The sequence below is a fragment of the Macaca fascicularis genome, chromosome 12, assembly GCF_037993035.2.
Source record: "Macaca fascicularis isolate 582-1 chromosome 12, T2T-MFA8v1.1".
Taxonomy (NCBI): domain Eukaryota; kingdom Metazoa; phylum Chordata; class Mammalia; order Primates; family Cercopithecidae; genus Macaca; species Macaca fascicularis.
Genome location: NC_088386.1, coordinates 71657379 through 71673684, shown reverse-complemented (window position 1 = coordinate 71673684; position 16306 = coordinate 71657379). Strand labels below are relative to the sequence as shown.

General features: G+C 53.2%; 2 protein-coding genes across 2 annotated transcripts; both read right to left on the bottom strand.

Annotated features, from left to right (window-relative positions):
• Nucleotides 1-310: 310 nt before the first annotated feature.
• Nucleotides 311-11457, bottom strand: HOXD10 (homeobox D10). The gene is made up of 2 exons (XM_015432386.4): nucleotides 2632-11457; nucleotides 311-1289 (listed from the first exon to the last, which is right to left on the bottom strand). The coding sequence occupies exons 1-2, from the start codon at nucleotides 3374-3376 to the stop codon at nucleotides 1012-1014; spliced, it is 1023 nt and encodes a 340-aa protein (XP_015287872.1). The 5' UTR covers nucleotides 3377-11457; the 3' UTR covers nucleotides 311-1011.
• Nucleotides 10589-14721, bottom strand: HOXD11 (homeobox D11). The gene is made up of 2 exons (XM_045367297.3): nucleotides 12088-14721; nucleotides 10589-11331 (listed from the first exon to the last, which is right to left on the bottom strand). The coding sequence occupies exons 1-2, from the start codon at nucleotides 12866-12868 to the stop codon at nucleotides 11096-11098; spliced, it is 1017 nt and encodes a 338-aa protein (XP_045223232.1). The 5' UTR covers nucleotides 12869-14721; the 3' UTR covers nucleotides 10589-11095.
• Between the last annotated feature and the right edge of the window lie 1585 nt (nucleotides 14722-16306).

Below are 16306 nucleotides of genomic sequence, written 5' to 3'. Positions count from 1 at the left end.
TCACACCCATTGAGAGTGCAATTATATTACTGTCACTGGGGACTAGGAAAGGAAAAGAGGAGACTCCCCTTCCTCCCAGTTATGAAAACTTCACTCTCAGGCTAGCTTATCATTCCTCTCCCCCAACCACTGCCAAAATCCAATACCCTAGGCCTCCTCCAGCTTTTCTCCCCCATCTCCCTTTCCCTACTAGTCTATCACTCCCTTGCCCAAATGCCCCCAAAAGGGAGTGTAACCAGAAGATAATCTCACCATAGGCTTTCTTTTCCACCATAACATATTTCCATTTGAGAAAGCAGAGGGAGCGAGCTCGTTTCCAGAGTTTATTGCATTATACATGCGACCAGAACATGCACAGAAAGGACAGGTTGCTGTTGTACTTCTACCAAACCACAGATGCACCACAAGGGAAAGGCTACAAGGCATAAATCATCAATATCCCATCTCACCAAGGACAATTGCTAAATTCATTTGTGAAAAGATACATTGTAATGTGCTTTTTAAGTCCCCCTCCCTCCAAGCTTGTGGGTTTTCTTAATGTTTTTTTTTTTTTTTTTTAAATATATATGTCATTTTTAAAGTACTGGATGTATTCAAAATGCCATGAGTTCGTGGACTAACCACACACATAGACTTTTTGTGTTAGGAAAGACATGAAAAAGTCACATTGCTGGATGGATGGATGGATGCTCTACAGTTCCAATAAGTTAAGACCCAAATGAAAATGCGCAATAATAGTTACCCTGCATTACGATGAAAAAATAATAAATTACACGTGCTAAGTTTTTTAATATATATATGTATATATATATATATATACTCATAGGGATTACAGATCACTTGCAGCACGAACATAATGACCCCAAAGTCACATTCTAGCAGGAAAACAAAATACAACAAAACAAAAACAAAGAGCGGTGAAGGTTTTGTTTCCGCTTTCCCAGTCCTCCAGCACTGGGCCCTGGAACGCGGTGCCCCCTCTCCAATCCTGGCCTCTGACCGGCCTCAGACCTAAGAAAACGTGAGGTTGGCGGTCAGTTCTCGGATCCGATTCTCTCGGCTCATCTTCTTGAGTTTCATTCGGCGGTTTTGAAACCAAATCTTGACCTGCCTGTCGGTGAGGTTAACGCTCTTACTGATCTCTAGGCGGCGCTCGCGGGTGAGGTACATATTGAACAAGAACTCTTTTTCTAATTCCAGCGTTTGGTGCTTAGTGTAAGGGCACCTCTTCTTTCTGCCACTCTTTGCAGTAAGCCAATTGCTGGTTGGTGTATCAGACTTGATTTCCTCTAACAAAATTAAAGGGAGAAGAAGAAAAAAAAAAATCAAGAGTTTTTGTTTTTTTTTGGTTTTGGTTTTTTTCTTCAGTCTGTTCAAATGTACCCTTGGCCATGACCCTGCTGGCAGCCAGGCCGCTTTGGAAAATGCTAGTATTAAACATTACTCACATGAAGTGGGCCCTGGAAGGGAATCTTACACTGATGCCTCATTATGTAAATGACATGATGGCAGGACAGTCTGCATTTGGGTTCTCTCTCTCTCTCTTTCAACTTTCTGACTTGTACAAAACATTAGTACAATAGTAAACTTTCCAGATCACCCCAGCAACATTCTAAGGGTTCAGCTCGTAACAGGGACCGAGGGGAATAAGCCACAACCTGGACAAGCCTACCAACCCCACTGCTGCCTCAAGTCCCCAAATCTGCCGCTTCTTCCCCACCTCTCCTAGGCAGTCAGGGAGCCCCACAGTCAGGCTTATAGGTGCTCATTCTCTTTCAAAAGATAAATGGGGAAGCTAGAGCACCTTTCCCACCTTGCCTGGGTATTGTTGCATTCCCCAGAATTTCCTTAATTTTCATGTCTTTTTGCCCCCACACAAAAGCATTCCCCCAGAAATGGAGCCCCCTACCGTGGCCCACCTCTAAGCACTGGGGGAGAGGAGCGGGGTTCCTTCGCAAAAAGCCAGATCCCTGGCTCTTTTCCTTAGCCCAGCACTAAGGCTGGCCTTGCAGGGTGGGCAATGCGGGTTCCACTCTCTCCCTCCGCCTTTGCCCTCTTTGCCGACGGATTGCAAAGCCTGCAGCACTTTTCCTAAACAAAGCCAAGGTTAACTAGCCCAGCAAAGGCAGTAAGCCCTGTTTCCCAACTCAAGCACCAACCAGACCAGCCATCTCTTTCCCCTCACCATCCCCAAGCTCGCAGGATGCGGGGTACATACACGTGAACACGAACACGGTGCCCTGGGTCACCTTAACATGATCACTGGGCTCAAGGCAAAACTGGAACTGCAACTCTGAGCAGGAGAAAGGAGGCTCTGGGGTCGTGTTTACGAGCCGCAGGTCTCCTTTGCGCTCTTTTGTTGTGTTTCAGGTCTAGCTCAGGAAAAATAAAACCCGCAAGCTTTTCCTCTGCCCGGGCGCCATCAGTGTGGGGCCAGGACTGGCGGGGAGGGCCAGGGCAGCAGGGGAGAAGCGGGGACTCTCTCAGGGCTGAGATCAGCCCTCTAAAAGCCAGGCGGAGCAGCACCTGCCAAGTCGGGCGCCGGCTCGGCGCTGGGCACCCCGGCATTCCCTCTCTGCCGGGTTCCCGGGCTGCGCGCCCCGCTGGGGTGGCAACTCTGCTCATACCGACCTTTGCTTTCCTTCTCCTGCACTTCGGGACTGGACACGGAGACCTCAGCCAGGCAGCTCCTCTCTTCGGGAAGGCCGCCTTTGGCCTCGGGGCTCTCCACCTGGGAGACTTTGGTGGGCTCCTGGCCGCTCGCGGGCTCGTTCATCTTCTTTTCCATCTGCAGCTGGGCAGCGGAGAGCTGTGGCTTGGCCGCGCCACGAGGGTTGAGCTGGAGCATGACAGTGGAGCTGCCTTCGGGGCTGTTATTGTACTCTTGGGTTTTCCCGGTGGCGTAGGTCTGACTCAGTCTAAAATATCCAGGGACGGGAACCTCAGGGTTCTCAACGGGACAAGACTCAGGGACCAGCCTCTGGTACGAAGGGACCTCGGCCGAAATGAGTTTGTTGCGCTTATCAGAATACATGCAGCAATTGGATTCTTCCTTAATGTTGGTGGTGAAGGAGCAAGTGGGGACTTGCTGTGTAACAGGTTGCTCTATTCGACAAGATCTGTTCGGATCTGTCCAACTGTCTACTTGAGGTATATAAGGATGCACATTCATACCCATATTTTGGTGGTTCACTTCTCTTTTGGCCAGAGACGGGAGCAGTCCACAGGTTTGCATTCCATAGGTCCCCATGTCTGCGCTAGGTGGTGGCATGTACATGCTGGCGCTGCTCGAATAAAAACTGTCACTCCTGCAGGCACTGATCAAGGAATCTACTAAAAAAGTATTAGCAGCAGGAGAGCTGTTGGGAAAGGACATTTTGGGGAAGAATTTGAAGAAGAGAGATTGTGTCCTTTGTAGGCTGACATCTCTAGGAAAACATTCCCCGTGTAATTGTGGATGCCTCTGCCGACCACATGACAACCAAGCCAATGAGATTTGAAAATGGCCTTGAGCCGCAGCCTCCTCTCAGGTCACGTGCTCCAGAGCCTGGCTGGCCAGCTGCGTAAGCACGGACAACAGCGACATCTACTACGCTCCCAGCGATAGTGCGCGCTGGAGACAACCGGCCCAGCGCTCTCCGCCGCCCTCCAGTCCGCCTCTCCAGGGCACGCCAGGCCAGCCCGCCCCACTTGCGTCCCCCGCTTCGGCCACTGGACCCAACTGGCGGAAGGAAAGGCTCAGCTCTAGGGGCCTCCAAGTGGACACACACGGACGGGGACGGAAGCCAGAGTGCCCTGGCGCCAGCGCACAGAAGCATACCCCCCCACACACCCAGGCAGAACGCGCTTAAGAGGGCCGGGTCCAGGACAAGCGGGTGGGGGCGCAGGCTGGTTAATTTAGTTCCGGGCAGCCCAGCGGGGAAGGTGAGTCGGATTCCGCGGGTCCTGAGACATCCCACCTCAGGGGTCCAAAGGAAAGACCCCTCGGGGCAAAGAAGCGGCCAAGGTGTCTCTCGGAGGCTGGAGGCAAAAAAGGGCCGAGAGGGCCGGGAGGCCAAGCAGCTGGCCGGGCCCAGATCCCCATGGATGGGTCGGGTCCTGGCGTTGTCCTCCCCCTCGGTCCTCCTGCCTGGCTCCCGGTCCCTATGCGCCCCAGCGGGCTACACGAGCCTTCGGCTCTCAGAGGAACCACACCCTGACCTCTGCGGGTCTGGACATCTGGGAGCTTTCAGCCCAGAGACAATTCTTTGCTAACAGTTCACTATCCGCGAAAGCGTCCCTCGGGCTCCGGGCAGGAGAACTAAATAGAGGTTTCTCTCCCCACACCCTGATAATGGAGGGCAGAAAGGAAGGAGGAAAGGAAAAAAAATTTAAGAATAGGAGAAAGTCTGACCCTCAGAATCCAGAAGTTTTAGAAAATTGACTGGGCCAAGGAGGACAGAGAGAAATGCAAAGGTGTCATTTGGTTCTTCTGCAAAGAAAAATGTTTTCCTTTTATGGATTTTGTAAAAGCATTGGTTTCTGACAAGTGCAAGGTACAAAAGGTTGTGGAATTTATTAATACATATTAAGAAGAATCAGGGCGATCAATAAAATTCTCATCTACATTCTTGGGCTACTTGGTAATTTTCTTGCTTCTGAAGGTTTTTAAAGAGTTATGCCCGCTGTTGCCACACACGGGAAGATACTTTATTAACAAATCAATCGAGACTTTGTAAAGGATAAGATTAATAGTTAAATTTAGCATAATGGCGTTCACTTTATGAATTATTGAAAATTATACTATTGATTTTTTTCCCTTCGCTGCTAACCAAGAAGGTCAATTTTTGTTTTAACACAAATTGTCAAATATTAAAAGTTGTACTTTTGTCAGAAGTTGAGTTTTACAGTTTTGGACAATTCCTAAAATTATTTGACAAGGCTTTACTTGGGTAAGGGAGGGGAAGGCGGTGGGAATCTTAGTTCTCTGTTTCCTTTGGTGAGGGAAAGTTCTATAAAGAGGATATGGTCTGATATTGTGGTCCAGCTCATTAAAGAACCACCACTACCACCACTACCACCATGGAAACTCAGAGTTTTATGAGAAACTTCAACAACTTCCTCCCTGCCTCTCTGGTTGCAGGCGGGTGAGCCGCCCTGCGGAAGCCCGGGCCTCGGGGCAGCAGCGGGGAGCTTTAACCTTGATTTCCAAAGACTTGCCTTGAGTGAGGGGCTGGCCAGGGCTTGCAGCCGTCCTTCAGCCTGCCAGGTTCCCTTCCTGCCAGCCGAGAAACTAAAGCAGCCCCAGAAACTCTGACCGTGAACCAGTTCTCAGTCTGGGAGGGCATCTGTGTTCTCTTTTCCCCACACTCGCTGGGGCATGGGCTGGCCTTGGATTTCAGGCCCAGAGACTGAACTTGTGGGTAAATTGGGTTTCCGCCTCAACAGAACGTTTCTTTGGGGCCTGATGTTCATTAAAGCGCCTCAGCATTCTGGGGGACTTAGTAGCCCGCCCGCTCCTTTACAAAACCCTTTCCCAACAAACCCTTTGTCCCTCTTCCCAAAAAGGAATCTCCCCTGGCCTGGTGGAAACAAGCGTTGAACATTATTTTCGGCCTTGGGACCGTTTCGCTTGTTCCCTCTCAGTGTTCTCGCCCAAACAATAACCTCTTTTAAAAAACTCCGCGGTGGCAATGAGACAGACCTTTTAAACCTTTATGCAGCTGTTCAAATACAACATCATTGTCAGGTTAAAAGCCTGGCGCCTCTAACTGCTTTGGCTGCGGCATCCCAGCATAGCCTGAGGTTTAAACATTACCTTTCCACAGGGGTGGCTGTTTTTGAGCTTGGGGGTGGGGGTTGAGGACGCAGGGGGGAAAAAAAAAACCCGTATCTTTTGACTCTAGGTTGCTAAGGTACTGTTCAAAGCTAACAACCACTGATCAGCGCCCTGAAATTTGCTTTCTCACATAGTAGAGATCTTGTTCCGAGCCAGGGCTAAGCGTGCCCAAGGCTGGATAAAGTGCCCGTTGCACTCGCTTGCCGCAGGCGTCCTGACACCAGCTTGGCGCTCCAGCAGTATCGAGTGTCTCCCTTTTGCCTCTCGGCCAAGAGAGCTGCTGGGAACTCGTTTGCCCAATTTTCCCTATCCTAAGCAAGCCAAGACTGCTTAATCTAATCGGGAATTTTATGCCCATCAAATGCCCTTTCATAATCTTTATTTATACATGAAGAAAACATACAGGCTAAAAACAACCAATTCCTTGCGGGCGGGTAGGTCTGCAGTGAATAGGCAGGATGTGTCTTCAGAATTTGGGGACCTTTCCATTTCAGCTTTCAGTGACTTTGAGCTCTAAGTCACTCCCATATTAGAGTTACATAGGTTTTTACTCACAGACAAAAATGTGTATATCAGATGTAGTTCTGAATCTGTTCTAAAAAAATTCTATGTTTATCTTTAAAATTTCTGCCTTCAGACCCTCTCCTTGAGACTAGAGACCACCAATATTTTGAGATATTTTATCATTTAAAAATCGAGCAAGATAGAAATAATACAAAAGAATGATCTGAGCCCCAAAGGATGGAAAGTGTGCCTAAGACTCTAAGGCTGAGATGAGACAAATGGAATAAAAAGGCAGTGCTCTAAAGGCCAGCCTTTATTTTGCTTATGAGTATTTAATGTAGCTGATGGTTTTGATCATCTTTAGATCAGTTGGAGCAGTTACCATTAATAATAAATCAATATTGCACCATAAAGGAGATGAATACCCATATTTGTACCAAGACGCCCGTCTTCCTGCCACAGTTCTTTCCAGGGAAAAATTAAAAGAATAACTTGAGCAAGAAATTAGCATTTGTAATCAAAAAGTGACTTGCATCTGCACTCTTGTCTCCTGGAAGAAAAGTTGAAGCCCTGGGCCTGAGTGGACCTGCGGGCTCTTAGGGTCACCCCGGATTAGGGTCCCGAGCCACCTCTGGGCTGTGTCACTCTTTGGGGACAGAGCGGATGGAGTCAATGAAAAGCTGTCTTCCCAGGGCTCTGCTCCGGGTTGCACTGTGCACCTCCAAGCCAAGGTGAAAGGAAATCTAGTGGACAAATGAGGAGTCTACCACCAATGCAATAAGGGGTCTATCGAGACGTGCAACAAGGGCCGGCGGCCGGAGAGCCTCTTTCTTCACAGACACAAAGGACTCCTACTTCGCGCATTTCCCTTCCACTTCAGAGTCTGAGACCTTGGCGCCTCAGGATCCAAGGCCACTCTCCGCAAGCCCCACACACTCTGAAAGATGGGGGTGGGGAGAGATCTTCAGCCCCCAGAGGTCCTGGTCTGATTCCCGGCCCTTGTCAGGCCCATCTTGGGCGCAGGGAGGAAAGGAACTGCAGACCGCTGAGAAGCGGTGTTTCGCAGGCGGCTGCCAGCCAAGTACAAGGGGCCCCCGCACAGCCAGATGTGCAGCCGCTGGGGCCGCCTTGGGAGGAACACAACGACATTTAGGGAGGGCAGTTCTCACTCCACGTAGACCGAGGACCCCGTTCAGCCTCGGGAAAGGTTGCCTCACTATGGCCAAGCTGGACCGGCGGTCAGACTAGTGGAGCCAAGGTTGCCCGCGGGGAACACCCACACCACTCGTTGGAGCCTCGCCAGGGGGCTCACTGGCGCCCCAGCCTCCCCACCAAAGCTGAGGCCAGCTCCGGGAGACGGGCGAGCGGCAGGCCCTAGGGCCTTTGGTCCAGGGCTTGGAGGGTCAACAAGGCTGGCGCTAATTCTGGGGGTTGCAGGCTCTTCACAATGAACTTCGGAGAGGGAAAGGGGGCAGTCATCCTCCCTTAGAGAGGCCAATGTCCGGCAGCCCTGTCTCCTCTCTTGTGAACTCCGGACAGGGACACAGGCCCTCTCCAAGGTCAGGGGCTTTGCTGGAGGAGGGAGGGCACACAACGAATGCACTGCTTTTGAGAGTCAAAATTCAACTCTGCTCAAGACCGGCGTGCAGTTTGGAAGGGTGGCGTGTTCTGTCAAACGCAAAGCCCGTTTGCTTCAAATACATTCCCCGTTCCACAACGCCTTGAAGTATAAACGTTTCCCCCAGTGCCTGCTGCCTCCCGTGGCCGCATCAGCCCAGCCTGGCCTGGGCACACCAACTCACAGTCCTGCCGGCGCCACCCGGTCGCCACTGGTAGCCGCGCACGCCAGGCACGGCCCCGGGCTCCCTAAACCAGAACGATTCTCCCAGTCCCCCATTCGTCTTATTTTTTTCTGAGAGACATTTGGTTAAGTTGGCCGCGCCCTGATCTGTTATAAACAAAAGCCTTTTAATCATTCCAGGCGGTCTGAGAGGGAGCAAAACCGACGAAGGTTTTTTTAGTTTTTTTTAGTTTGTTTCTTTTTTGTATTTTTGTTTTTGCGGGGGGGGGGGGGGGTACGGGGATGTAAGTGGGGGGTGTCCAACCCTAGACAAGGCTCACCACACTGAAACCAAGAAAATTGATTTTCCCTAATTTAATTAACTAGCAGTGGCTATGGTGTATTTCAAAATGCATACATTTATCTTTGAAAACTCTCCTCCACACCATCAAGTTATACCAAGCTATTCTTTTGCAATAGCTTTATCTTTAAAAAGACAAAGATTAGGTTATCTGTTTCTTGAATCTAGTTGCTCCGTTTTCTGTCTCTATACAGCTTCTCACACCTCATGGCTGCTTAGAACAAATAAACTAGCAAACACCTTAGCTGCCGCCTGTTTGTAAGGGGTTGAGGTCGCCTATGAGAATCCAGTATTGGACAGATAAGGTACCGCGGCCTCTTGGTCAAACGCGGTTTCTGGAACGTGAGCGCGCCCTCGTGTGGATCTCCAGGCCCCTGCAAACGGGAAATGGTATCTCGGGTTCGGCTTGCCTTTGGTGGTGGGCACACAAGCTTGCTGTGTTTAGATGAAGTTTTTAAAAAATAGATGGAAACAGAAAGAAACAAAAAAACAGTTTTAAGCTCATGTAACGATCATACTATTGTGGCACTGACATTTTAACCGATATCTAGAATCCCAAACAAAGGAATCCCCTTCTTAACGAAATTTTTCGATTGTAGGCTTTGTTTCCATTGCATCTTTCACCAAAGGATGCTTTTAAAAGCAACATAATTATATTTCCTTTTGTTCCTTATTATAGAAAGTGAAATAATTTATTTCACAGGGTGGCAAGTTGCTTTCAAATTTAATGAAGGTGTAGGGTGCACAGAACTCCCTCTTTCAAATGCTTGATTTTAAAACTGCAGTTCTTCATTAAAGCAAAGGGGATCACTATTTAAGACCCCCCGCCAAAATTCTCAGCCTTTCCTAGCTGTAGTGAAAGCAGCTAGCAGGCATTTTAATCTAATCAGTATTTTTTAAAAAGAAGTTGACTGCTATTGCATGACACAAACGTTTGCAGGGAAATTAAGGTTATTGATCCTGAAATTAGGAATTTTCTTAGATTTATGGTGAGCTCCTGGTATGATTTTGTGTGGTCATAAGTGTGTGTGTGGCTCTGGCTATGTGTGAGCATGTATGTGTGAGAGTGGGTGGCAGCTGAAAATCAAGAAGAACCTTAAGGCGCCTAATTATTCAGAAAGGTTAAAGGTGATGACCTTGACATTTCGGAAGTTCAAAGGCATACATTTATGCACTTATTTTTTCCTTCCCAAATAAGGCTTTGCAATTTTTAAAATTGCATTTTGAAATGCATGACTCCTTGGAAGATGCATAGGATACTGTGCATTTACAGATTTATATTTTGTCTTTGGGCTTAGGAGAGGTTAAGAGTCATAAGATTCACTTCACTCTTTTCAGAGAGAGAGAAGCTTTTCTCACTCCTCCAGTTTATTGCACATTGCGGAAATCTCTTTTGGGTCCACCAGAAGGTGTATAATATAACCCAATTAAGCTGTTTAGAACTTTGGCTTTTATGGTGTTGTCTAGACAGTTCAAGGTTTTGTAAACAGCCTGCCTGGCCCTGCAACATAAAGTGCAGTACAGCCCTCACCACATTCTTTAACTTGAAGCGATAAATGCCACGAGAGGGTCTGCAGCTCCTGGCCCTATTTCAGTGGGGGCGGGGAGGGTTTACCTTCCCTGCTTCAGATCCACTGATGATACCAGCAAGCCCTCTTCACTTACTGATGACTTCCTTTTCGAAAACTTCTCCCTTCAATGGAAGGTTCTAATTTTGGTTTCTTCTTTTAAGGGACTGTGGCTCCTTGTTAGCTTGTAAGAGATCATTTGGATTTTCTAACCAGTTTTTAAAAATGGTTGTTGTCTTTTCAGAAATCCCAAGTACATAGACTAGGGGTAGGGGTGGGAGTTTGCTTCTTAGGTTTCTGCTGCCCCAGCCTTACTGTCTGGAGAAGGCAGCGCCAGCATTTCTTGGTCACATCATCAATTCAGAAATTCATCACTAACGTGATTTTTAAAACCAGTAACCTAGAGGTGGTGGGAGGGAATGACTACTATTTTAGTGGGACTAAAAAGTATTTCATTCGATTTTCAGTTGCATGGGTTCTGGCCACTAAAATATCCTAATGAGGCACTAAACCTCGAAGAGGAGAATTCATACAGTGTATTGAAGCTGTAACCTCCATTTTACTAGAAACCATTTATTCGCACAAAAAAAAAAAAAAAAAAAAGACAGTGACTCATGCCTTGATATGACAGACTAAAGGTACATTTCCCAAAGTTTAAATAATCTGCATTCACCGAAGAGGAAGGAAGGGATCTCTTAAAACTCAGAGCAAAACACCAGCGCCTTCTAGCACACCCAACCCGGCCTAACTTCCTACAGACCCCGCCGCGTCCCCACGAGGACTCGGAGAGGGGGAGGAGGAACGACAGCACATTGGCGGTAAAATTGTAAAGGGACGTTTGCATTTACCATTTTCCCCTTATTAGGATCCGCTCGGCCAAGTTCCGGCCTCGTCCGCAGGCTGCAGTGGTCGCTGGGAGGTCCCGAGTTGACCGTGGGAAGGAATCGTGAAGTTCCACAGAGAAGAGACGTCATTAAACCCAAGGACATTGGGCCTGCGGAGGGCAGGCTGGTGGGAAGGAGGGTGGGTGAGTGGGGCTGGGGAGGGGTCGCTTCCTGGAGCTCTCAAAATAAGGGGTTTCCAGTGAAATACTGCAGACGGTCTCTGTTCAGTTTCTTTTCTTTCATCCTGCGATTCTGGAACCAGATTTTGACTTGCCGGTCAGTGAGGTTGAGCATCCGAGAGAGTTGAAGTCTTTTCTCTTTGTTTATGTACACGTTAAAGAAAAACTCGCGTTCCAGTTCGCGGATCTGGTACTTGGTATAGGGACAGCGCTTTTTCCGGGACCGCTGGGGGGCCACTGCAAGGCAAAGAGACCAAGGGGTGAGAGAGGCCGCTGCCTGCCAGTCCCCATCCGCCCGCCCGGGCCACTGAGCGAGGGCCAGACCCTGGCCCCGTTGGGGACGTTCTCTGCCGCGGCTGAAAGGCCCTGCCTGCGTCGTGGGGGATGATATATGGGCGGGCACAGGAGAGAGTGCGGGCGTGGACATGTGTTCACGCCCGGACACACACACACACACACACACACACACACACACACAGCCTGGCACGGAGGTGGGGAAGCAGAGGGCCAGGCAGGCTCTAAAGTGGAACCTGAGGGAAGAGAGACAAGAGCGGGCCCGCGGGGGCATCTGCTTGACTCCAGCGGCGCGCGTCAGCTAGCGGCTTGGATAAAGTCCAGTGCAAGGATCAAACTCCCCCCCCTTCCCGCCCCCCGCCTCTCTCCCTTAAAAGCAGGAGGCTCGGGTGTACGCACTCACACTGGCTTGAAATCTCCCTCCCTCCCTCCATGGTCTCTAGCACCCCCTTGCCCAAAACTGGGAAAAGGCTCTCTACAGCGATTAATGTCCTCCTCCAAGTCTACCTTAAGCCCACCTAAATTGGTTTCCTACCATAAACACGCTTTACAACGGCCCGGGAAATCTTATAGGATGTATAAACCTCTTCGAATGCTTATAAAGTAGCACATAAAACGGCGCAAGCAGAGGGAGGCCCCCGCCGCCCCCCCGCCCCCGCGGCCCCCGGGCCCACCGCTCTCCCAGCACCCGGTGCCTACCTGCGCCGCCGCTCTTCTCGGCCCCCGCCTCCACCGGGGGACCCTCGCCGTCGCCACCGCTGCCTTCCGCTGCCCCCTTGGGCTCTGAGCCAGTGGTCGCCTTGGCGCAGGGACTGCCCCCGCTGCCACCAGCCCCGGTCTTGGGGTCGCCCTTGTCCGCTGCACCCTCGGGCTGTGGCGGCGCGGGAGGCGGCGGGGGCTGCGGCCCGGCGAACGGGGGCCCGGGCGCCGCCTCGTAGAACTGGTCGAAGCCCTGTGGCAGGATGCCATTGCGGCCCACCGCGCTGTAGAAGTTGGAGGCGGCGCCCGCGGGGCCGTGCGGCGGCCCCGGCGCAGCGCACACCGGCTCAGGCGCCTTGAAGAGCACGTCCGGCCGGCGGCCCGCGGGCGGGAGCAGCTCGCGCTGCATGGCCGCCTCCTCGGCCGCCGCGGCCGCCGCGGCTGCCGCCGCGGCTGCCGCGTAGTAGGGAGCGTAGCCCCCTGCGCCGCCGCCGCCCCCGCCGGGGCCGCCCCCGCTGCTGCCGCCCCCCGCGCTGCCGCCGCCACCGCCGCCGCGGTACGGCCACTTGGCGCGCTCCAGGCCGTAGTCGCGGAAGGCCACTTCGCGCACGGGCTGGACGTGCGGAGCCAGGTTGGAAGAGTAGGGGAAAGTCATCTGGCAGGACGACGGTTGGGAAAGGAACGACGGCTTGCTAGCGAAGTCAGACGGGGCCACATAGTAGGCGCAGCCCGGCAGGTACATGCTGGCTGCGCTCGGGCTGCACTCGTCAAAGTCGTTCATGGCTCAGCGGCGTGCGCGCCAGCGAGCCCCTGGCCTCTCCCCGCGCAGCCAACCTGAGCCATCGATTGCACAAGAGGCTTGGGCCAGGATCAACTAAGCAAAAATCCCCACCGGGCGCTGACGTGCAATTCATCTTGATTGATTCTGGTGGTAATTATGTCACGTGACGCCATGAAGAGAAATGTCCTTATATCTATATCAACGCTCGCCAACACGCCCTGGGACGGCTCCTGGCGCCGAGACGCTGGGGGCGGATCGGCTGCCCTCTCCCGCCAGCTCTCCCAGGGCGCTCCCTGACCAGGCTGCGCCTCAGGCCGGTCACCTGCGCGCCGCTGGCCGCTGCCACCGCTGGGCGCATCTGCCACCGCCCGAACGGGCCGCCCGCCCGCGTCCGCCCTCCCGCGCCGCTTTAAGTACGCGGACCGAGGCCGGTGGGGAGGAGGAAGGAGGGGGAAGAGGGGGAGGAAGGGGGAAGGGAGAGAAGCAGCGAGCGGAGGGGGGGGGGAGCCCCGGCTCCAGGCTCCCTAGAAGCTAGAAACTAGGTGTGAGGGTGTGAGGTTCCGAACCCCACCCCCCTTACTGCAGCCGCTCCCTCCCCCGCGACTCTGCCACCCTCTGCAGCTCACCCGCCTGGGAGCTTGTTGCTTCTTGTTCACCGGGCGGGCGTAATTTCGCCACTCTCTAGGGCGCAGGGAGCCCTGATTTACATATTTCTCTGCCCAGCGCGTTCAGCGCGGAGTGACTTGGCTCTTTCCGGTTCTGCCCCCAGGGGTGCGAGGGCTGACCTCGGAAAAACCCAGGCCACTCACCGCCTAGGCACTCACCTAGGCCGGGGCCTTCGTGCCCACCCCGCTCTCTTTCCTCTTCTCTGGTTTCCCTCTCTGTTGTCTCTCTTTCTCCTTGCTTGGTCTCTCTTCAGTCTTCTCCCTTCTCTCTCATGTCTTCACTTCTCTCCTTCCCCTTCTTTTCCGCTTTCCTTCTTCCTTCCTCTTGCTTTCCCGTCTCCTTTTTCCTGTCTCTCTCTGCCCTCTCATCCTCTCCCCTCCTTTCCCCTAAGCTGTGTGTCACTGTCTCTGTCTCTCTCCCTGTTGCCTCTCTGCCTTCCCCTTTAGCACTAAGGCCAGCAGCGAGCTCAGCCCGTGGCCCCTGGCCTCCCTAGAATCTGGGGAGTCTGGTGAACAAAAGGATCTGGAGTCCTACTCTCAGGGTGCCTGGCTTCCCGCTGGCTCCCCACAAGAGACAACCCCCTCACACTCGCACCTTCGTCCTCCTCACCCCTCTGCTTTCAGGCCTGGCCTGGGTGTCCGCCTTACACCCAGACCCTTCACTGCTTCGAAGCTCCGCCAAGGCCTGCGCATCCACGTTGCGTTTCCCCGAGGCTCTTCTGGCACCCTTGGGCTGGCATGGTCACTTCAGTCCCTCCCCCAAAATAGGTTGTCTCTCTGAGGGCTCTCAGCGGCGCCTGACTTCCTACTGAAGCCCCTCTGTGTCACCTGGCTCTGAGGCAGACTCTTCGCGGGGCACCCCATGCACTCCCCTGAGGCCTCACTCTCCTCCCAGCCTGCCGCGACCCTCTCCTAGCCCATGGGTCCAGGCGAGGCCTGGGCTCCCACCTCCGAGAGAGAAGACGCTTTTCAAAGGTAAACCGTCCCTTCCCAAACCCAAATCCCAGAACCGAGGGCATGAGGCTGCCCCTTTCCCCAAGATTCCTCCGCCCAGGCAATCCCAGTGCTGGGGCCTGGGCCTCAGTCCTATACCCAGGGCAGGCGGCGCTGGCTGTGATGCTGGTTCCCTCCCTGGCCCGGGCTGCTGCAGTGCCGGTGCTGTGCGCTCTGCCCATCGTGCGGACAGACAGAGAAAAGGCGGGTGGTCTGAGCTAATATCTATTTTCTGGCTGATGTCCCCCCCCTTCCTCTTTTTCTCCTCCCTCCCTTTCTCCCTTCCTCTCTCCTTCCTCCGCCCCTTCCCATGTCTGCTTCCCTCCCCCAACACTGCGCAAATAGGTCTGTGGCGACTGGAGGGCACCGAGCCTCCCCCAACTAGAACTGCCCATCTTGTGTGCTCCTTCCCCACAACTGGCACCCCTGCCCAGATTCCAGCTGATATTCTTCTCAACCCAGACCCCCAGCACACGTATCTGCTTCCCCATCTCCATCCCAGGCCCAAGCCTCTCCCTTTAGGACTCGTGGTCGACGCCCCTGGATCTCTCTCCTAAAATGGCTCCCCGGACGCTGCACACTGGCCCTGCGGTAGCTCAGGACCCAGGGCAGCGGCGATGACTTCAATCCAGGTCTTTATGTGTCTGGGGGTTCGCAAAAATTCTCGCACCTTCTCTCTGCTGGCAGCACGGGGTGGGGCGCAGGCAGCCCGGCGCCCCCAGTGTGGAGCCTGCTGACCGCCAAAGAGGGAAATGGGGAGGACGAACCACTCAAGTTCAACGACATGGCGACGGCAGCTCCGGCGGGAGCAGCGATTTGGCGGGGGAGGGTGAGCCAACTGCAGTGGCGCGCCGGTGCACAGGGGAAGGGGGCGGCCGGTCCCTTTCAGCTCCTTAGCGCGGACCCTTGCCCCCCGACCCACTCCACAACCCAGAGCGCTTTCATTCCAGTCCCAGCCCGCTTGGCTCTTTGGCCCCAACTCCCTCCTAGTTCCTGCCCCCATTCCCCAAACCCAGGGAAAACCGCAGCCTCCGGACCCGCGCGTCCCGCTCGAGAACCTACCGTGAAGACCCCGGCTCTGTGGCCTTGTCCTTGCCTGCGCGGCCCCACCCGAAACGCAGGGAGCGCACCAGGCCTTCGGGGCGCAGCCAGCAGCTCTGCGAGGAAGAGCTTTCCGCACAGCGACGGGACGCGATGCGGTGATTTTGAGCCACCCAAGATAAGACACTAACTTGACCTTAACTTTGTCAGGGCGCCCCTGGTATCTGGAGAACGTGAACAGACACTGTCTGGCAGCTCTCGTAAAAGCTGACTGGGGAAGGGATTCTGAGTCATTTCATTTATTGCCACTACAGTTCTGCAAGAAAGCTTTTCCTCCCTGCCAAACTTTAATTATTTATGCTCTTTTAAGAAACGAAAGAAGAGAAACGCAGGGAAAACACCCAGAGCCAGTTCCTTCCCTGCAGAGTCTTCGGAATGGACTCCTTAAGTCAAGCGACGGGAGAACAAAAATATGAGGAGATCACCTTTGTCTAAGGACAGTGGGGCAGTCGCCTTGCCCTCCCCCACTATCACTGAGGGGGGAATGCAGCTGGGAGAGGCGGGTAAAGGGGCATCCCCCCCACATGAATATTTACAACGATTCCGGATTTCTCTTCCACCCGCCGGCATCCCGGAAGCCTCCCCAGCCCGCCTCCCTGGGGGAGAACCCCCAGGCCTTAAAAGCGTCCCCCGTCCCCCGCCGCCCTCTGAGTTCGCAACTGATTGAATGACAGACGAA

Bases quoted from the DNA above. Each gene is read 5' to 3' on its own strand.
- HOXD10 (XM_015432386.4), bottom strand. From the start codon at position 3,376: ATGTCCTTTCCCAACAGCTCTCCTGCTGCTAATACTTTTTTAGTAGAT. The intron at 1,290-2,631 runs GTCGGTATGAGC...TAATTTTGTTAG, and splicing joins GCAGGAGAAGGAAAGCAAAG to AGGAAATCAAGTCTGATACA.
- HOXD11 (XM_045367297.3), bottom strand. From the start codon at position 12,868: ATGAACGACTTTGACGAGTGCAGCCCGAGCGCAGCCAGCATGTACCTG. The intron at 11,332-12,087 runs GTAGGCACCGGG...TTTGCCTTGCAG, and splicing joins CGAGAAGAGCGGCGGCGCAG to TGGCCCCCCAGCGGTCCCGG.